The sequence below is a fragment of the Centroberyx gerrardi genome, chromosome 8 (assembly GCF_048128805.1).
Source record: "Centroberyx gerrardi isolate f3 chromosome 8, fCenGer3.hap1.cur.20231027, whole genome shotgun sequence".
Classification (NCBI taxonomy): Eukaryota; Metazoa; Chordata; class Actinopteri; order Beryciformes; family Berycidae; genus Centroberyx; species Centroberyx gerrardi.
The window spans coordinates 27738613-27755694 of record NC_136004.1 but is presented as its reverse complement, the minus strand read 5'-3'; the positions used below and the strand labels follow the sequence as shown (position 1 = coordinate 27755694).

At 43.6% G+C, this 17082-nt stretch overlaps 1 protein-coding gene across 1 annotated transcript in view; it reads left to right on the top strand.

The window, feature by feature from the left end:
- Positions 1 to 17082, top strand: part of taok3a (TAO kinase 3a) — a 73103-nt gene that overhangs the window by 23310 nt on the left and 32711 nt on the right. Inside the window, exons 2-4 of the mRNA XM_071897726.2 lie at positions 3467 to 3591; positions 12766 to 13011; positions 17000 to 17071. Of these exons, the coding sequence (XP_071753827.1) occupies positions 12880 to 13011; positions 17000 to 17071 (204 nt within the window). The 5' untranslated portion in view covers positions 3467 to 3591; positions 12766 to 12879. The remainder of the gene's footprint in view (positions 1 to 3466; positions 3592 to 12765; positions 13012 to 16999; positions 17072 to 17082) is intronic.

The window sequence follows — 17082 nt, the reverse complement described above, 5'->3', positions numbered from 1 at the left end:
CTTGGTTTTGGCTTAACTCCGTGTTTGACACCTAATATCACATACAGCTTGAATTGTTTGGCCAAGCCCTACATTAGCTGTTCTATTAGATTGTTTTTGCCCAAGCCAAGAACAGAAATGCGATACAGTTGACTATTACGTATCTGGGTTGTGCCAGGCCAAATTGTACCTCGGATATTGTTCAGCGATGACTTGTGACTCAGGATTTATGATTCATATCACAGTGTGTGTCATGTAACAGGAGGAGCGGAAAGTAGGAGTTGGATATCAGGACTTTGATCGTTAGCCAACGCACAACCTTGTCAGAATGTCAGTGATGGGGCGTGCACACACACACACACACACACACACACACACACACACACACGTGTTTGTTATTTATCTCACTTTAACTCACTTGCGAGGACCTTCATTCCCTAATCCTAACCTAATCCTAATTCTAGCCTTAACCCTAAAACAGGCCCTAGAAAAATTGAGGACCAGCCAGAATTACCTAAATTGTCTTCACACCCTGTGTCTAAAACTCAAATTGGTTCTCACAGGGATAGCAAAACAAGAATGCACACACACACACATACTCTCTGTCTCTCTCTGTCTCCCCGTCTCTGTATCTGTCTTTCTCTCTCCATCTCTCCCATTCTCTGCAAATGGTTGTGGTTTGTGAAGCGCACGGAGAGTGCTGTCCAATTAATTTGCTCCTACCAGACCAGACAGGCTGTGAAAAGCAGCTTAATAATATTAACCCCCCAAAAAAGAAGCAAGCGAGGCCTGAAAATCAGGAAGTTGTCAAATGGATCGTCTCTGGCTTTGACTCGCCTCGCTCTCTTCCGTCTCTCTGTCTCTCTCTCTCTTTCATCTCTTTTCTTGGTCTTTACTGTTTCAGCAAGTATCACATGTCCTCTCTCTGTCTCTCTGTCTCTCGCTCTCTCTCTCTCTCTCTGTCTCTGTCTCTCTCTCTCTTTCATCTCTTTTCTTGGTCTTTACTGTTTCAGCAAGTATCACATGTCCTCTCTCTGTGTCGCTCTCTGTCTCTCTCTCGCTCTCTCTCTCTGTCTCTCTTTCTCTAACAGATTTCACCATGCTGTGCCTCGGCTGCCCTCCTAACCTTTGCCTCCTGTTCTTTCCCTCTCTCTCACACACACACACACACACACACACACAAATGCACACACACACTCACACACTCTGGTTTGTCATCGGATTCAGTGACACGCTACCTCAGTTGCTCTTTCTTTACTTATTTCTGACTTTCTTTCTTTCTGCTCTGGTCCTAGTCACTCCAACCCTTCTTATATATTTATAAAACAGATAGTCCTCTGTTCTGATTGGCCGAGTTGCATTCAAAGCCGTTGTAAAACATCCGTATTATAAAACTTTACTCTAATTAGCCTGTTAGTGATAATTAGCAGCCACGTTGTTTAGCTACAGCGAAATATATTGCTTGATGGAAGGAATAACATTTAATTTTTTATCTTTATTTAGCTAACACTGCACTAGAAATAAAAGTTTTTTTAAAACAGTTGTGTTCTTTGTTTAGAAGACCGGTGTCACCGCTCCGCTTCAAGCCGTGCCTAATAGCGTAATAGTTTTAGATTTTGAGGCAGTAAAAGGTTTGTTGACAGTTGTAAAGAGTAAAATGTTGAGTTATGACATCCCATAAATGTTCTTAAAATCTTCATTTTCTATCTTAAAGTCAAACTCTAAAGGAGCGTTGACATTGAAATTATATTTTCACTTTTACCATCTCTCTCTCTCTCTCTCTCTCTCTCTCTCTCTCTCTCTCTCTCTCTCTCTCTCTCTCTCTCTCTCTCTCTTCTGTGTGCTTTATTGGCATGAAATTAAAGAACAACATTGCCAACGCATCAAGATAAAAGATCAATGATAACAAATGGAAATGATGGCATTAAATTCTCTCTCTTTCCCTCTCACCGGTTGGTCACACGTTCCTCTCCTCCTCCCTCTTGCAAAAACCGAGCAGGATGGAGTGAGCGAGGAGGAGGAAGAGGAGGAGGCGAACCGCGGCCACAACTTTCCCAGAGGCTCCTGCAAGCGTCAGTTTGTGTTATAAATCATTCAGGGACACTCAGAGGGAGCACAATACATTTTTATCCCTCCTCTCCCATCCCTCCATCCCCGCTCCTCCTTTATTATTGAAAGCGGTTCCTCTGAGCACCCGATCTGCCGCTCGGCACGATCAAAAAGAGTGTGTGTGTGTGTGTGGGGTTAAACCAATAAGACAGAAGGACAGGGTGAAAGATGGATAAAATGAGAGAGGTTGAGGAGAAAGACGGAGGAGGACGCAGGCCGTTTCGGTTTGGTTGAAACCAGGAAGTAATTGGCTCAAAGCAAAGGTCACAGGGTCGTTCATGTGTTGAATAATGGATCCACTTCCTGGTTGTCGGGCTGCTTTCGTACGACAATGTGTTTTATTGTGTGCTGTGTCTTGTAACGGACGTATAGTTGAGGGTCAGGCGGTGTTCACTGGTAATGCTGTGGATGCCGCCCCACCTGCTCATAACAAAACAAGACACAGTCCAGTAGCTGCCAGCGCTCCGCTGTCACAACGACTTGCTCAGATTTGACGTGTGTGTGTGTGTATACCATACGTGTGTGTGTGTGGGTGAGTGGGAGAGAGAAATATTGTATTTGCGCACGCCTGTGGGTGTGTGCATGTGAACGCTTGTGTTTGGACACAGTGGTGTGTGTGGTGTCCTTGAAATCATAAGTGTGAGAGTGAGAGATCATGTGTTTTGCCGCGTGTAAATGTTTTGTCAGACAGAACGTTCTGCCCTTCTGTAAAAAGCCAAGACATTTAGATTGATGCTTACTGTAAGATCATATTCTTAAAGGTTTTAAAACATCAATATATACAGTATAACCGTTATATGAATGGTGATACCTTGGCATAATTAGTGTAAACAAAATTGGTTTGTCTCCTATCGCACAAAAAGAAAAAAAAAAACATGGTGGAGACAGCTGGTAGTCTCTATCTCATGCCAGTGGTATTGTTAGTGCTAGAGTTTCCCAAAATTAAGACCACATTCCCATAAACCATGTTGCTTCCTGTTGTGAAGAGGATGTTGCTCCTTCTCCCTGAGGTTGCTCCACATGTGTTTGTTCTGAAGAGAAGGAAGAAGGATTAGACCCGATAATCGATAGTGATTTTTTTTTTTTCCCCATCTGCCTCTCACTCATTCCAGCGGTCTCTTCCTGTTTTGTGCCGTAAAGCAATACAGCAGATTTCCCACAATATCCAACCTGGTGACAGACAATGTAAAGTGCAGTGTTGAGGCTGGTAGAGGCTGTCTTCTCAGCGATAGTCTCATTTGTTCATCAATGTCACCAAATGAATGATGATTCTTTGATGTTAAAATGCTACATGTATCGCCTTTGATCAAATCATCTTAACCCAACCATCTAACCATTCCTCTGTTTCTCCATCTCTCTATTTCTGTCTCTACCTCAGGTATTATTCCAGTCATGAGGCAATGGAGTCGGCTCTAGACTTTCACTGAGGACAGAGAGAGAGAGAGAGAAAGAGAGAGAGAGGGAGAGCGGCCAGCCCCACACCCCCTTACACATTTCCTACAGGTAGGTTATACACAATGATAATGACTGATAATTTAGTTGAACGCTGACATTTCAGTTCACAGTAGCCTATATGACCAGGAGTTTTTTCTACAGTAGGGCTGTTTTTAATTCATTTTTATTTAATCTACTTGTGTTTCTACTGTTTTCCCGCCATGTTGTGTTCACTTGTCATTTAAATTCTGTTATCCAAGCTACTCTTAAACCCCTTATTTTCTCTTCTTTCTTGCACAAATGAGTAATTAGTAATCTTCTTTCTAGGTTTTTTAAATCATTGTATTTTATAATTGTTTTGAATCACTTCACTTCTATGTGCTAACTTGTTTAATGTTTAATTTTATCCCTGTGCAAATCAGTTAAACTAAGCAAAGTTTCAGACAGGCTGTATGGGCAATTTATCCAGTAAGCACATTGCTGCAAGCATCCAACAGACCAAGTCACACTTTTTCCACTGAGTTCGCCCCACAGTTCCTTCTGTGACACAATTTGTACAGTTTAGGCCTCGTGTGTGTCGAAATCCCCTCCATGTTGCAGCTGGACAGGCAGCGCAGGCATCAGCCGAGTGGAAACTGGGTCTTGTTTGCCCCGTAATGAAAGCTAGCTGCCTGGCCGGCTCTCTGCTCTACATAGCAGCTAACTGACTCTTCTGTCTCTGCCGCCTCGCCGAAGCAATCACACGGAATTAAAGCCGAGGCTGGGAGGAGGCAAGCTTGCTCTTGCTCTTGCTCTTACCACAGCTTGCTCCAGTTCTCTCTCTGTGTGCGTGTGTGTGTGTGTGTGTGTGTGTGTGTGTGTGTGTGCATGTGAATGCCTGCGTTGGGTTGTTGTATGGGGTTGGCTTGAGAAATTGCCTGCACACGATGAAATTGTTGCGGCCAAGAAGTTTGTCTTGTCCTGTGTATGCTGTTTAGACAAAAGTTAATATTACACCTGCTGATTGCTGGTAATTAAAGTGATAGAAAGTAATAATGTGATAAAAGTAATAAAGTAATTGTTTACCTTCATTGCAGATGAATTACCCACTTTGCAGCTACACGTCACTCTCTTACTTCATTTTTAGCCAAGTTAAGTTGGAGTAAAGGAGTAAATAGCAACGAGTGTGGTTGTGTGTGTGTGTGTGTGTGTGTGTGTGTGTGTGTGTGTGTAGATCAGCAGTATAGAGGAGTGTATTGATAGTGATGGACGGTAATGGAAACAGGGAGATAGGTGATGGAAAACCTGTCAAAACCTGTGTAACCTGTTTAGTCTTGCTTGATTTGGTTTGGATTTTTTTTTTTTTACTTTTTTTGTTTTTTCGGAAAGTTTACAGAAAGACAGAAGTGGAAGTCATCATCGGATTCAGTGGAAAATCATAGGCGTGTGTGTGTGTGTGTGTGTGTGTACATACGGTACTGATGGTGTACACACACAATGCTATGGGCAAATCTGGCTGCTGAGTCACAGAATGAGTGGGTCAAGAAGCCTGGGAAAAGAGTTTGGGGGGGGCGGAGTGGGGTGTTTTTTTTTTTTTTTTTGGGCTAGAGAACACCCCTCAGGGCTAGACAAGGGTGTGGGTGTGTGTGTGTATGCATGCGTGTGTGTGTGTGTGTATGCATGCATGCTCACACGCGATGCGTACGGGAAAAACAAACGCTCTCGGTTTTTCCATTGACGAGAAACAAGCCACATTATCACGTTTGGCCATTTTAAACTGCTTGGTGATCACCATACAAGACGGCGCCGTACGTTAGAATCGGTCCCTACAGTATTAATGACGAGGTTGACCCATTTAATCTCACGCAGCAGGCGTGAAACACACACACACGCACATATGCACGTCACACACTCTCACGCACTCTCTAGGGTCCTTGCATTCGATCGACGTGCGACTCTATATCTGCTCACAGCCTTTGGGCTTTGATTAGGAAGGGTTTACTGAAGTGCGGTGATTTTTCTATGGGATTCAGGCTCGCTTTGCTCGAATCTACTCATACAGCACACACACACACACACACACACACACACACACACACACACACACACACACACACTGCTCCAAAGCTCTAATCCTGCTCTCTCTGTAATATCATGATAGGAGTAAAGGGAACTGGATCATTACGTAATTGTTATTCTTTCTCTCTCACACACACATACACACACACACACGTACGCACACACACACACACTCACACTGCCTTCACACTGTGTCTCAACGCACAATTTGGCAGATTTACTATTCTCTTTTTTTTCCCGTTTCTGATTAGAGCTGGCGGTTTGAATCCCAGTAAGAATTCCCACAGTCTGCCTAATTCCTGTTCCTGCCTAAAGCCGGGAGGGGGGCCAGTAAGCTGCTAAAGCCCCTGGCTACACACACACATACACACACACACACACATGCTCTGACACACGTATGCACACACGCATACACAGGCTCTCACAGGCATAAGGACATGCATATACAGTATATGCACACACACTCTGTACATGCATATAAACATAGACGTACGCATGTACACACTCTCATACTCACGCTGTCGTAGGCATATGTGCACACACACCCACACACACGCACTCAACGCACACACTTCACTGGCTCCTTTGTAAGAGATAAGATGGAATACAGGCAAACCCAGAGAGAGGGAGTGTAAAAGGAGTGATAGGAAAAGCATGTTTTCTTCCTCATCAAAGCTTTTTTTTTTTTTTACAGAAATGGATAAAAGAAGAGGGAATTACAGAAAGAAAGAGAGGTGAAGTGTTAAAGAGCTGGAGGAGTTCAGAGAGAAGATTGAAGGAGTAAAGGGGGGGGGGTAAGATACAAGGAGGGAGAGTGGGACGAAAACTTACATTTAGTCACTTCCGGGTGTTGTTTTGTCCACACAGAGGGAACTTGGTGCGTCTGCCAAGTCCTTCTCCATCTAACTCCATCTAACACATCACTCTCAGTGGAGGTGTGTGCATGTGTGTTTGTGTATACATGCTTGTGTGAGTCCTCATGTGTCCTGCATGTGTTTATCTGCACTAGTGTTGTTACAGAATTTTGACTTCGAAACCAATACCAACTTTAATATCTATTAATTTGATGCTACTGCAATATCACAGCAAACAAGAAAAGCCATACAGCAGCGTCACAGAACAACCACCACTGTTTCCCACAGGTTTGTTTATTTCGGCAGTAGTGGGGTGTTTCATGGAGCGACCCCAGTGGCTCATTTTTCCAGGCAGCAAAGGCTCTCAATCTAGTATAAGCTAATAGCATCGCAACATAAGTGACTATTATAAACTTTCGTGCCAATAAAGCCTATTGAATTGAATTGAATTGATGGTTATACTTTCATCTGATTATCGAGGCTTCCGTTCAAACTGTGTCTCGGTTTCAGTTTGTGTCATAGGAGCTCCGATGCAATGAATTATGGTCATTGCAGTTCACTGACACGTTTTCGACGCTTGGCAGCATTAAATCTTGATTGTTTGAAAACTACATCAGCGAGAACCGCCAGCTTCCTTCATGCATCACGGCCCCCGAAATGAATCAAAAAGGAAAATTTATTTGGTGGGGTGTTAATTTACCTGGGCGGGCCGCCCAAATGTGAACACTGTGTGGGAAACACTGACCACTGTGATTTATTTTAACAAGATGTGTTGTTACATTGACTTGGAAAGCTCAGTAGAAACTTTTGCACCAGTTTATCAACCAGTTTAGGTGGACATGGTGTACTGTTTGTTGTGGTTTTCAGCTGTTTGACTGCGATTGTTATAGTCTACTGTCAGGAGCCAGACTGTGTTCTGTCTATTCCAATTCTATTCTATTCCAATTACAAGGAAAAATCTACCAGTAAAACATTGTTAAAGACATATTGGTGATGTACCTTGCATTTCTGGGTCCATTTTGTTGTTTTGTGGTGTATTTTTCTTAGTTCCATGACCAAACGTAGACAATGTGACGTCATGTGGAGATATTTCCAGCGCAGCTTGGGGTACAGAACCATGGAGTCCTGTGTGTCGGAGCCACAGAGTATTCACCAGCCTGATGGACTCGCTCCCGCAGCAACACGTTGGCACATAAATTAGTCATAGCAGCACAGGCGGGGGCCTCGGGGGTGGAGGAGGGGGAGGGGGTAACGGTGTGTGTGTGTGTGTGTATGTCTCTGCTCGCGTGTTTAATTTGAGTGCGTGTTTAGCTTTTCCCTATGCATGTATGCTCTTGTGTGTTCAAATGTGTGGATATAGCCAGGAAGTACACTTTCCTCAAAATTCAAATACTGACAAACAACCAGTATAGGAAGGTTGCCATATCCAACCTGTTAATAAATAACTGAAAATGAACCCTCCGCCATTAGTAAATGAGATTTTGAGTGGATTGAACTGTAAATGAATCGACCTCAGCCCTGATGATGCGATTGTTGAAGTCCCACTTTTAGATCATGCGTGCTAAACTACTGCTGCGCTTTGGCTCCATCGCTAAGATGAATTGTTTTCAAAATATAGTGTTGCTCTCTAGATCTAGGTTAGATCTATATATCAGTTTGCTGATATATGATGCCGATATTGGCCTTTTTATTAAATATTCATTCATCCAGTCAGTGTCGTCCACTGCTGATGTGATGGAGTTTCCTCCCTGACCACAGCGGCATAAAAGCAGTCTGTAAAACCTGCAATAAAATTTCTTTTAAGAAGCTGCTAACAGCCTAAAAGAATTTCATTAGTATGGGTTTTAATGGAGAGTTTTAATGTCACTATTCTGGGGGGAAAGCACTGAATCCTTGTAACTTTTGGGAATTTCTTGGGCATGAAAGTGGTCAGAAATTTAAGATATTGAATACTGGCTACAGCTTATATCGGCAGCTTCAATACAAAATAAGTGTTTTGGCCTTAAAATACCCATATCAGTCAAACTCTACTCTCTTTTCAGTCATGGAAAGTTGCAAGGAATGATGTGGTAACTGGATGGGAGACACTAGAGTTACAATACACTAATTAGTTACAAGTGGGCTACCACTGTGTGTGTGTGTGTGTGTGTGTGTATGTGTGTAAAAGCCTAGGCCAGATTAGCATATGCCATATGATCACTCCTGTAACAAACCAGTTCAGCACCATTATTCACCGCCTCCTCACGCACACACACACCCACCCACACATGCGCAGACACACACCCCCTCATTCATTCACACCAATACATGCATGGCAGGGCTTACAGCCTCTACTACAGTCGCACTTACACACACATGCACACACACACATGCACATGTCATGCTTGCATTTAAGTACGGTGTCATGAAATTACATATGGGAGCGCACATGTAATAAGGAATTCACACAGACACACTACACACACACACACACACACACACCAAGCCTATAATCTGTCTAAGCCGTTCCCCTAATCACCTCCCTCTCTCAGTGCAATACCATTCATAGATCCACAGTAGCCACACACACACACACACACACACACACGGTGAACTGTCCAAACAGTGGGCTTTGCGGGACTAGTAACAGCTTTACCAAGCCCCCCGCGTTACAACCTGTTGTTGCCACGTTGCATCACTTCACACATCTGAGAGGAGAGGAGGAGGAGGACGAGGAGGAGGAGGAGAGGAAAAGAGGGTGAGAGGGAGGCGAGCAGAGTCCCAGGAGTGATCACATGACTCCCTCGTTCATTTGCTCCATTTTTATCCGTCTCTCACTCATCCGCCGCCTCTCTCCATCACTGTCGTTTAGATCTGCTTTGAAAGCTCCGCCACATGGGGGAAAGCTGCTCACTGACTCTCAGTCGGTCTGTGTCTCTCGCTCTCCCTCTCTCTCTTTCTCTCTGTCTATCCTCTCTCTTTTTTCCCCAATTTTTGAATCTTTTTCAGTCTTTCTTCCTCCGTCGCTTTGTTTCTCTCCTTTTCCCTCTTGTCTCTTTTTCTCTCATAGTGTAAGCAGCACAGTCATGCCATGTGTCTGTGTGTGTGTGTGTGTGTGTGTGTGTGTGTGTGCACGTTCAGCGAGTGTGTGTTTTGAAGGGGAAGGGGTTGAGGTGCGGGTTACGTCAGGTTTTATTTCAAGCTCTATCCGGAGAGCTCACTCAGGAGAGATGAGAGACAGACAGGGCTGATGCAACCAGCAGACACACACACACACACACACACACACACACACACACACACACATGCAATCAGACAGATAGACACACACACTAACAAACACAAACTCAGACATACAGTCAAACACACACATGCAGAAATACACACATGTAAGCATGCGCTGGCATGTAAGCACGTACACACACACACACACACACACACATTGCATGTTTTTCCTGTTTTTCCATGAATAGAGGATTACAGGTTGTGTAGATTACTGTTTTCCTCATTCTTTCTAATCTACAATCAGTGGCACTATGTTGGAATTCAGTTAGCAAGCCCATTAATAGAAACAACTGAGCACTGGAGGCTAATTTACAGTCATCAGTACTGAAAAAGACCATTGATCAGAGTGCTTAAAAACCAGCATCACATGGAGGACATGTGAGGAAAGCCTAACAAGCACGGCACCAGATACATTATGGCAATTTGGCCTAGGACTTTTCAATGAATTGCCACTAACCATGTCTGGTATATACAACAGGGTTCCCACGGGCCTTGAAAAGCCTTGAAAGTTCATTGGATTTGAGAAAAGTAAAGAGAAAGTTTTTGAAAGTGAATGTATGGCAGACTTCTCCCGTTTTGGCATCAATAATTGGAAATTTGCACTGATATAGCAGCAGTTTTAAAATGAAATATGATTTCACCAGGACTTGACAAGATCATGATTTAAAAAAAGCTCTCGCCTCTGTGATGTCTAATCTTGTCCAATAAAGGGAACAAAAAGGTAAGGTGCAACACTCGCTCTGTAGAAAAATATACTGTATACTCTATTTATTGCATTAAAAACATGACATTTCAGCCATGATGGCCGTAATCAGATAATTACATGCTTACATGACACAAGCATTTATAGAATTAAGTTAACACAGGTGACAGACAATTAGGTTGATTACAGGTAGTCCGAACCCAATCAAGGTGAATCTCACCCAAGAAGAACATCATTTTGTCCCATGTCATGTCTTAGCTCAAAACAGGCCAAATTTGAGTCTTTGAAAGTCATTGAAAAGTCATTGAATTTGATGTTCAAGTGATTCTGGGAACCCTGATGCAAGAATCTGCAGCCTAAGGGTTGTATTTATACTTCTACGTTGCAATAATGTACTTTACAGTTGGTCATTCGTCACACCTGTCAGAAGCACGAACATCTCAGCGGAGGGTTTCATGCTTCTGAGAAATGCTTTGACGGGGGACAGATTGCTTAAAGCAATAAGTATCTATGTGTGCAATGTGAAAGGTATATGTGATCATTGTAATTATGTAAGCAGGTAAACCATAACCTCACCTGTTGCTTACATGACAAGCTGCGGTTGTTTCCAGGCATAAGCTGGGGCATTCTTCAGGAAAAAGGAAAGCTTAAGGCCATGAAATTGATTTTATTCAGGCTACAATACAATAGCCCACCATTCCCAATTGCTGAGACATTATGTTCACAGAATATAACAGCTTTTTAGATGGTAGCAGGGCGGCTGGGTGCTTTCCCGTATCCGGAAAGTCCAATCCATGCAAGAGGCAAAGTGTGTGTCACTGGAGATGCTGAAATATGGGGGGAAATAACTTAGTCTTAATTGTACAGTTACAATCCAGGTACTCTAAAATCTTCAATCTAAAAATCTTTATTGGGAATAAAGCTTTTCCAAAAACCTGAAGTAGATGGCGGCCCCCTGGTTAAAAGTCACTCTGTTCCTCCAGTCAGAGGGACACCTAACCATTATCTCCTCCAGACTTCAACGTTTGGATCCCATACTGAGGAAACGTCACCAAGCCATGAGGCTGCCATCTTTATGCATCTGGTCCTTTGGAACGGAGGGCACAGGCCTTTGCCTTTAAGAGTGATATATTTGGAGTGGGTGTGATAGCTGAGATCCCTTTAAGAGCAGGGGATTAGGATGATGCTGATGCTTAGTGTCTGGGCCTGGGTGCCTGTGTGTCTTACTGTCTCTGCCTGTATGTCAGCTCGCTCTGTGTGGGGCTGGCCTTTGGAGCCAGATTTGCTTGCTGCATCTGGCCGATGTGCACAGATATTTCATGGTAGACAGAAAAAGAGAGATAGTGTCTGAGTATATGCGTGTGTGTGTGTGTGTGTTGTATGTGCAGCGAAGCTAACTGGAGCAGGGTGTCCAAGCTGCGTACACGCTTGATGGCCTGGCTGCAGCCTTGTGACGCAAAACATTCTGTGTGTGTTTGTGTGTGTGTGTGTCTGCGTGCACATGGGCAACTGTTACACCGTGTGCATGTGTGGAAATGATGCATCAGTGACTCAGCTTCAGCTGTCAAGTTTATGTGTGTCTGTGTGTGTGTGTGTGTGTGTGTGTGTGTATGCGAGTGTGTGAATGCAAGTGTGTGTGTGTGTGTGTGTGTGACTGTGACTTTGTGCTTAGATGAGCAACAGGACCAGACAGCTAGCCATCATCATATGACTATCTTTTTTCCTGTCCCATCTCCTATCAGGTGTCCATGAGACACACACACACACACACACACACACACACACACACACACACACACACACACAAGGATATGGATATTCCTGGAAGGAACTCATGTTGGCTGTGATAAAGGTTAGATTAGATCAAACAATGTCTGGACGCTTTCCAGTCAACGTCGACCCATTTAAGCCACGTGTGTGTCTAAGTTTCATTTTGTGCTTTAGCATGCATGTATTTATTCTGTAGGTTTTTTGTAATTTTAAGTGATTACATGTTCATATAAATTAATGTCCCTTTTTCTGCTCTCTATCACCAATTGATATAACACAATAGTGATTCAACCTATAGCCAGTTCATGAAAGCTTTTACATTTGCTTACTTTTAAACTGCATCAACAGAAAATCCAAGGAAAAAAAATCTGCATAGCACCAAAGATGTCGCCAGAGTAAAATAAAACAAGGATCTCGCAAATTATCTGTGCATTCACCTATTGCTTGATGTCAGTCAAGTAGAACAGTCACCATATAGAGACATGATAACCTAAGCAACACCACACAGCTAGGACTATATTAGCAATAAGTGTATAGAAATGACAAACAGTGGAATTAAACTCATTGTCTGTCTCTCTCTGTTCCCCCTCCCAGGTCTAGCTGGCCAATGCCGGGCCCGTCGTGGACGTCTGGCGGCGGTAGCAGCAGCAGCAGCAGTAGTGTGTATGTGAGCGCGGTGCCCGGCGCCTAGCCCATGTACAGCCCATAATGCCGTCGTCCACACGGAAAGGAGCGCTGAAGGACCCCGAGCTGGCCGACCTCTTCTTCAAAGATGACCCCGAGGACGTCTTCTGCGACCTGCACGAGATCGGACATGGCAGCTTCGGGGCCGTCTACTTTGTGAGTTTGATAAAACACGAAGTCTCTACCACGGCTCCCTCAGCTCACGAAACTCCTTGAAAGATTGGGAATTTCCAAGCTATAAAACAAGGCCTTGAAAGTTTTTGAATATGGAGTGAAGGACATTTGACTCTATAGATCTCCTCTGTCCTTCTGACAACATAGAAGTAATCCTGGAGAGATCCTTGGTAGGATTGTGCATAGGGCTGGGCGATATGGTTGAAATCAATACCACGATAATCATAAGAATTTTTTTCGATACCGATATATATCACAATATGGCTTACGTATTGCCTGGTGTCCAACCCCATGAATCACAGTCTTTAGCACTTTTACAATTTGCATGGCAAATCATAGCGGTCTGGACACAAGCCTATCCATGACTGATTCACTGATGTAATTTCTCGCCCCAACTGATCGGTTGGTGTTCGTTGTCAGTTGTCAAAATCAATGACCAATCACAGTAGAAAATCAGGCTGACGTAATCTGGAAATTAAGGATTGACAAAATCGCTAAATGTAAACTAAATCTAACTAGCTATCATCCAATTACTTTTCCGACGCTGCCATTTTGGTAGTTGTTGTCGCGCTCTGTAATGGGGTTATAAGTAGCTTTGTCCCGCCTACATCGACCATCCAATCAGGTATCTCGGACAGTGTCTGTCCGAATTAACTGCCGATGGATAGGCTTGCGGCCAGACCCCTATGAATCGCCATGCAAATTCAAAGGAATAAGGAAACAACGATGCGAGTAATGGAAAGCCTGAGTCGGAAGGTGGAATTCAAATATCAACTGAGAGGAAACATTTGCTGCGGACAGGCTGGTTGACTCATTACCTGGCTGACTGCTGTTGTGTCCTCATTTAGCTGAGGTTTCTACTTCAGCAAGCAAGATAGCATGTGTACAAAGGGCCGGACACTTTATTACTGTTAAGCCAGGCGGTCTTATCCCTTCAATACATGATTGTAATTAAAACATGAATAGAGCAATGATTTATTTATTAACTAGTTCCCCCACACATTCATTTATTGATTCATTGATTTGTACACATACTGTGAATGTAACCCAGTATATTATGGCTCGTTGAATGCAATTAAGTGGAGACAGATCTCCTCTCAGCACTTTCTCTGTAGCCTTTCTTATTAATCTCATCATCACTAATTACTCATCAAGCCTTTGATTCTAAAGCCATGTGGAGGGGGGGGATGAAAACATGCTGCATCTTTCCTCTCCCTCTTCATCTCTTTTTCTCTCCTCCTCTCCCTAGTCCTTTCCTCCCTTGTCCGCTCCTTTCCTCTCCCTCATCATCTCCCTCTTCATCTCCTTTCCTCTCCTCTCCTTTTCTTCCTAGTCCGTTCCTCCCTTGCCCTCTCCTCTCCTCTCCTCTCCTCTCCTCTCCAGATGCAGGGCTGGGGGGGATAAGCCTCCACTCTTTCTCCTAAGACAGCTGTTCTCTTGGTAGAGAACGAGACAGAAGTTGGCAATAATGGGGCAGGGTTTTCTAGGCTGGAAGGGCATTACTATTCCCTTCTATCCCTTGTCATTTACACACACACACACACACACACACACACACACACAGCTCCAGTACATCAGTAGTGGCCCGTCTGGCTGACAGGGTCCACTGTGCGGCTAAATCCTGCCCTGATGCCAACGCTGTGCTCACTGACACACTTCTGCTATCCGCATCACAACTGGTGCACCGCTAGCTTTAGCTGTTAGCCAGACCAGCTTCAGTATATGTACACCATGGCTGGGTTCATTTCAGATTTAGTTCATTCAGTTCAGGATGTACATTGTCTTCAGAACACAAATACTGAAAAACAGTTGGTACAAGGGGGTTGCCATATCCAACCGATTCATAAATAACTGCAAGTTAGCCCTCTGTCATTAGCAAATGAGTTGCAGTTGCTGTCTTACATTTTGAATTGACTGAATTGAAAATTAATTGATCATTGTAAAAGTCAGGCTATTTACTGCATGCTTGCTTAACTAAGAAATGTATAGAAAAATCTACTTACAAGGAATGATCTGATCAGAGTTCATTCATTCATTCACTTTCTTTATACACTTAGTCCTATTCAGGGTCACAGGGGGCTCGGGGCTGGAGCCTATCCCAGCATGCATTTCTCTGCAGAAGGCAGGGAAACACCCTGAACACATTGCCAGTCTGTCACAGGGCTAACACAGATAGACAGACACTCACACTCCCATTCACACCTATAGGGAATTTAGAGTCTCCAATCTGATTTGCATGTCTTTGGACTGTGGGAGGAAACCCACGCAAACACAGGGAGAACATGCAAACTCCATTGAACCCTGGTTCTTCCTGCAGTGAGGCGACAGCGCTAACCACCGAGCCACTGTGCCGCCCTAGGCACAGAGTTGTGGTTTACAATACTGTGATTTGTTTCTACTGTATAACATTCAAGAAAGAGCTGTTTGCAGCACTAATGCAGGATAGCTGCAGGGTAAATGTATGACGGGAGACTGGTACAACTGCTACCATTGTAAATGCGTGCATGCATAGTCTGTAAAAGTAGGTTATTACTATATATGCATGCGTAGCCAAGGAAATTTAGGTGATTGCATGTGCATGCATAGTTTATGCATGTGAAGAGTGAGGAGGAACTCCATTAAAGAGCAGAACAAGGGAAACTTCCCCACTGTTTAAATGTGCTGAGGCGTATCACCCACGGCCTTCAGCACACACCAACGTACTGTATGGTGAATGAATTAGCCTCCTGTAATTATTGATACAGTCCCTTTCTTCTGTAATGACAATTAGCTCTAAATGTATTTAAATATTTCAGTAGTACATGATTTATTTTTTCTTCTCCATAGCCAGCCATCCATACATGACACCAGCGGGAATGGCTAGTTTGCATAAAATGGCAGGCAATCAAATGAATCTGAAGAAAGCGAATGGGAATACTCAGTTGCCTGCTGCTACTGTAATTCCAGTTGATTCCCAACATGAAATTCCCATTCATTTGTAAGCGGGATGAAGCCGAGCTGTGGGCTTAGGCTGAGCCGCAGCGCAGCCGTCCCTCTGGCCAAACGCCCCCAGGGGTTAACACCACTGGTTGAACCTGGGGATGTGGATGTACCCAAGTCAAACGCCAAGCTACAGGCTAACCTCCATGCAGCAGCTACTGTATATGCAGGCTTCTGTTAGCCTTTGATCACATGCCGTGCGTCAAGCGCGTTGCTCTGACAGAAAATTGTTCAATTCCAATGAGAGAATCTGTTTCTGCTGCATCATTCTGCTGCAGATGCATTGCCTTGTGATACAAGTGTCTTGCATGCATTCGATTTATTCTACTCACCGCTAGATCGCCCTTAATGCGTCACACGTGTTGCTCTCCAATGGAAATTCATTCATTTCAAATAAGAGCTTCCGTTACCACTGCATCCGTCTGCATGTGATGGATTTTTTTTTTCTACTTGTGCATTCTTCATGCATGCGTAAATTAAACTGACTATTGTTTTACTCCATTTTTTGCCAGCTTTCTGTGATGTTTTTGTGATGAAACATTTATAAAGAAAATTCAAGTCGCAAACGCTTCTTTTTTCTTTTTAGTTTTGTGCTTTATTTATCCCACCAACTGTTTAAGAATGAAACATTTATGAAACATTTAATCAGTGAATCAAAGTTTCATTTTTTTGTTGTAAAACTGTAATCAGTTACCTCACTTGATCAGTGTTATCTCAATACTTTTGAGCCACGGGATTCTTGTACAGCAATTCAGTGTAAAGAAATGTATTGTCTTAGCCATTTCTTTAGTGTGCTACACCAATTTTTGTCCTTGTGAGCTTGATAATTGATAGAATTCTTTTTATAGAGCTTTATGGCCGTGAGGAAAAGTAACCTTGAGTAAGTCCTGTGATGTCTTGTGAAAGGGTTATGTGTATTCGTGAGACTTGTCTGTCCTCAAGTTTACTCGTGACTTTGAGCTTATCCACTCTATCTCTTATTCTCCTTCAGGCCCGTAACTCCTACTCCAATGAGGTGGTGGCCATCAAGAAGATGTCCTACAATGGCAAACAGACCACCGAGGTAAGAGACAC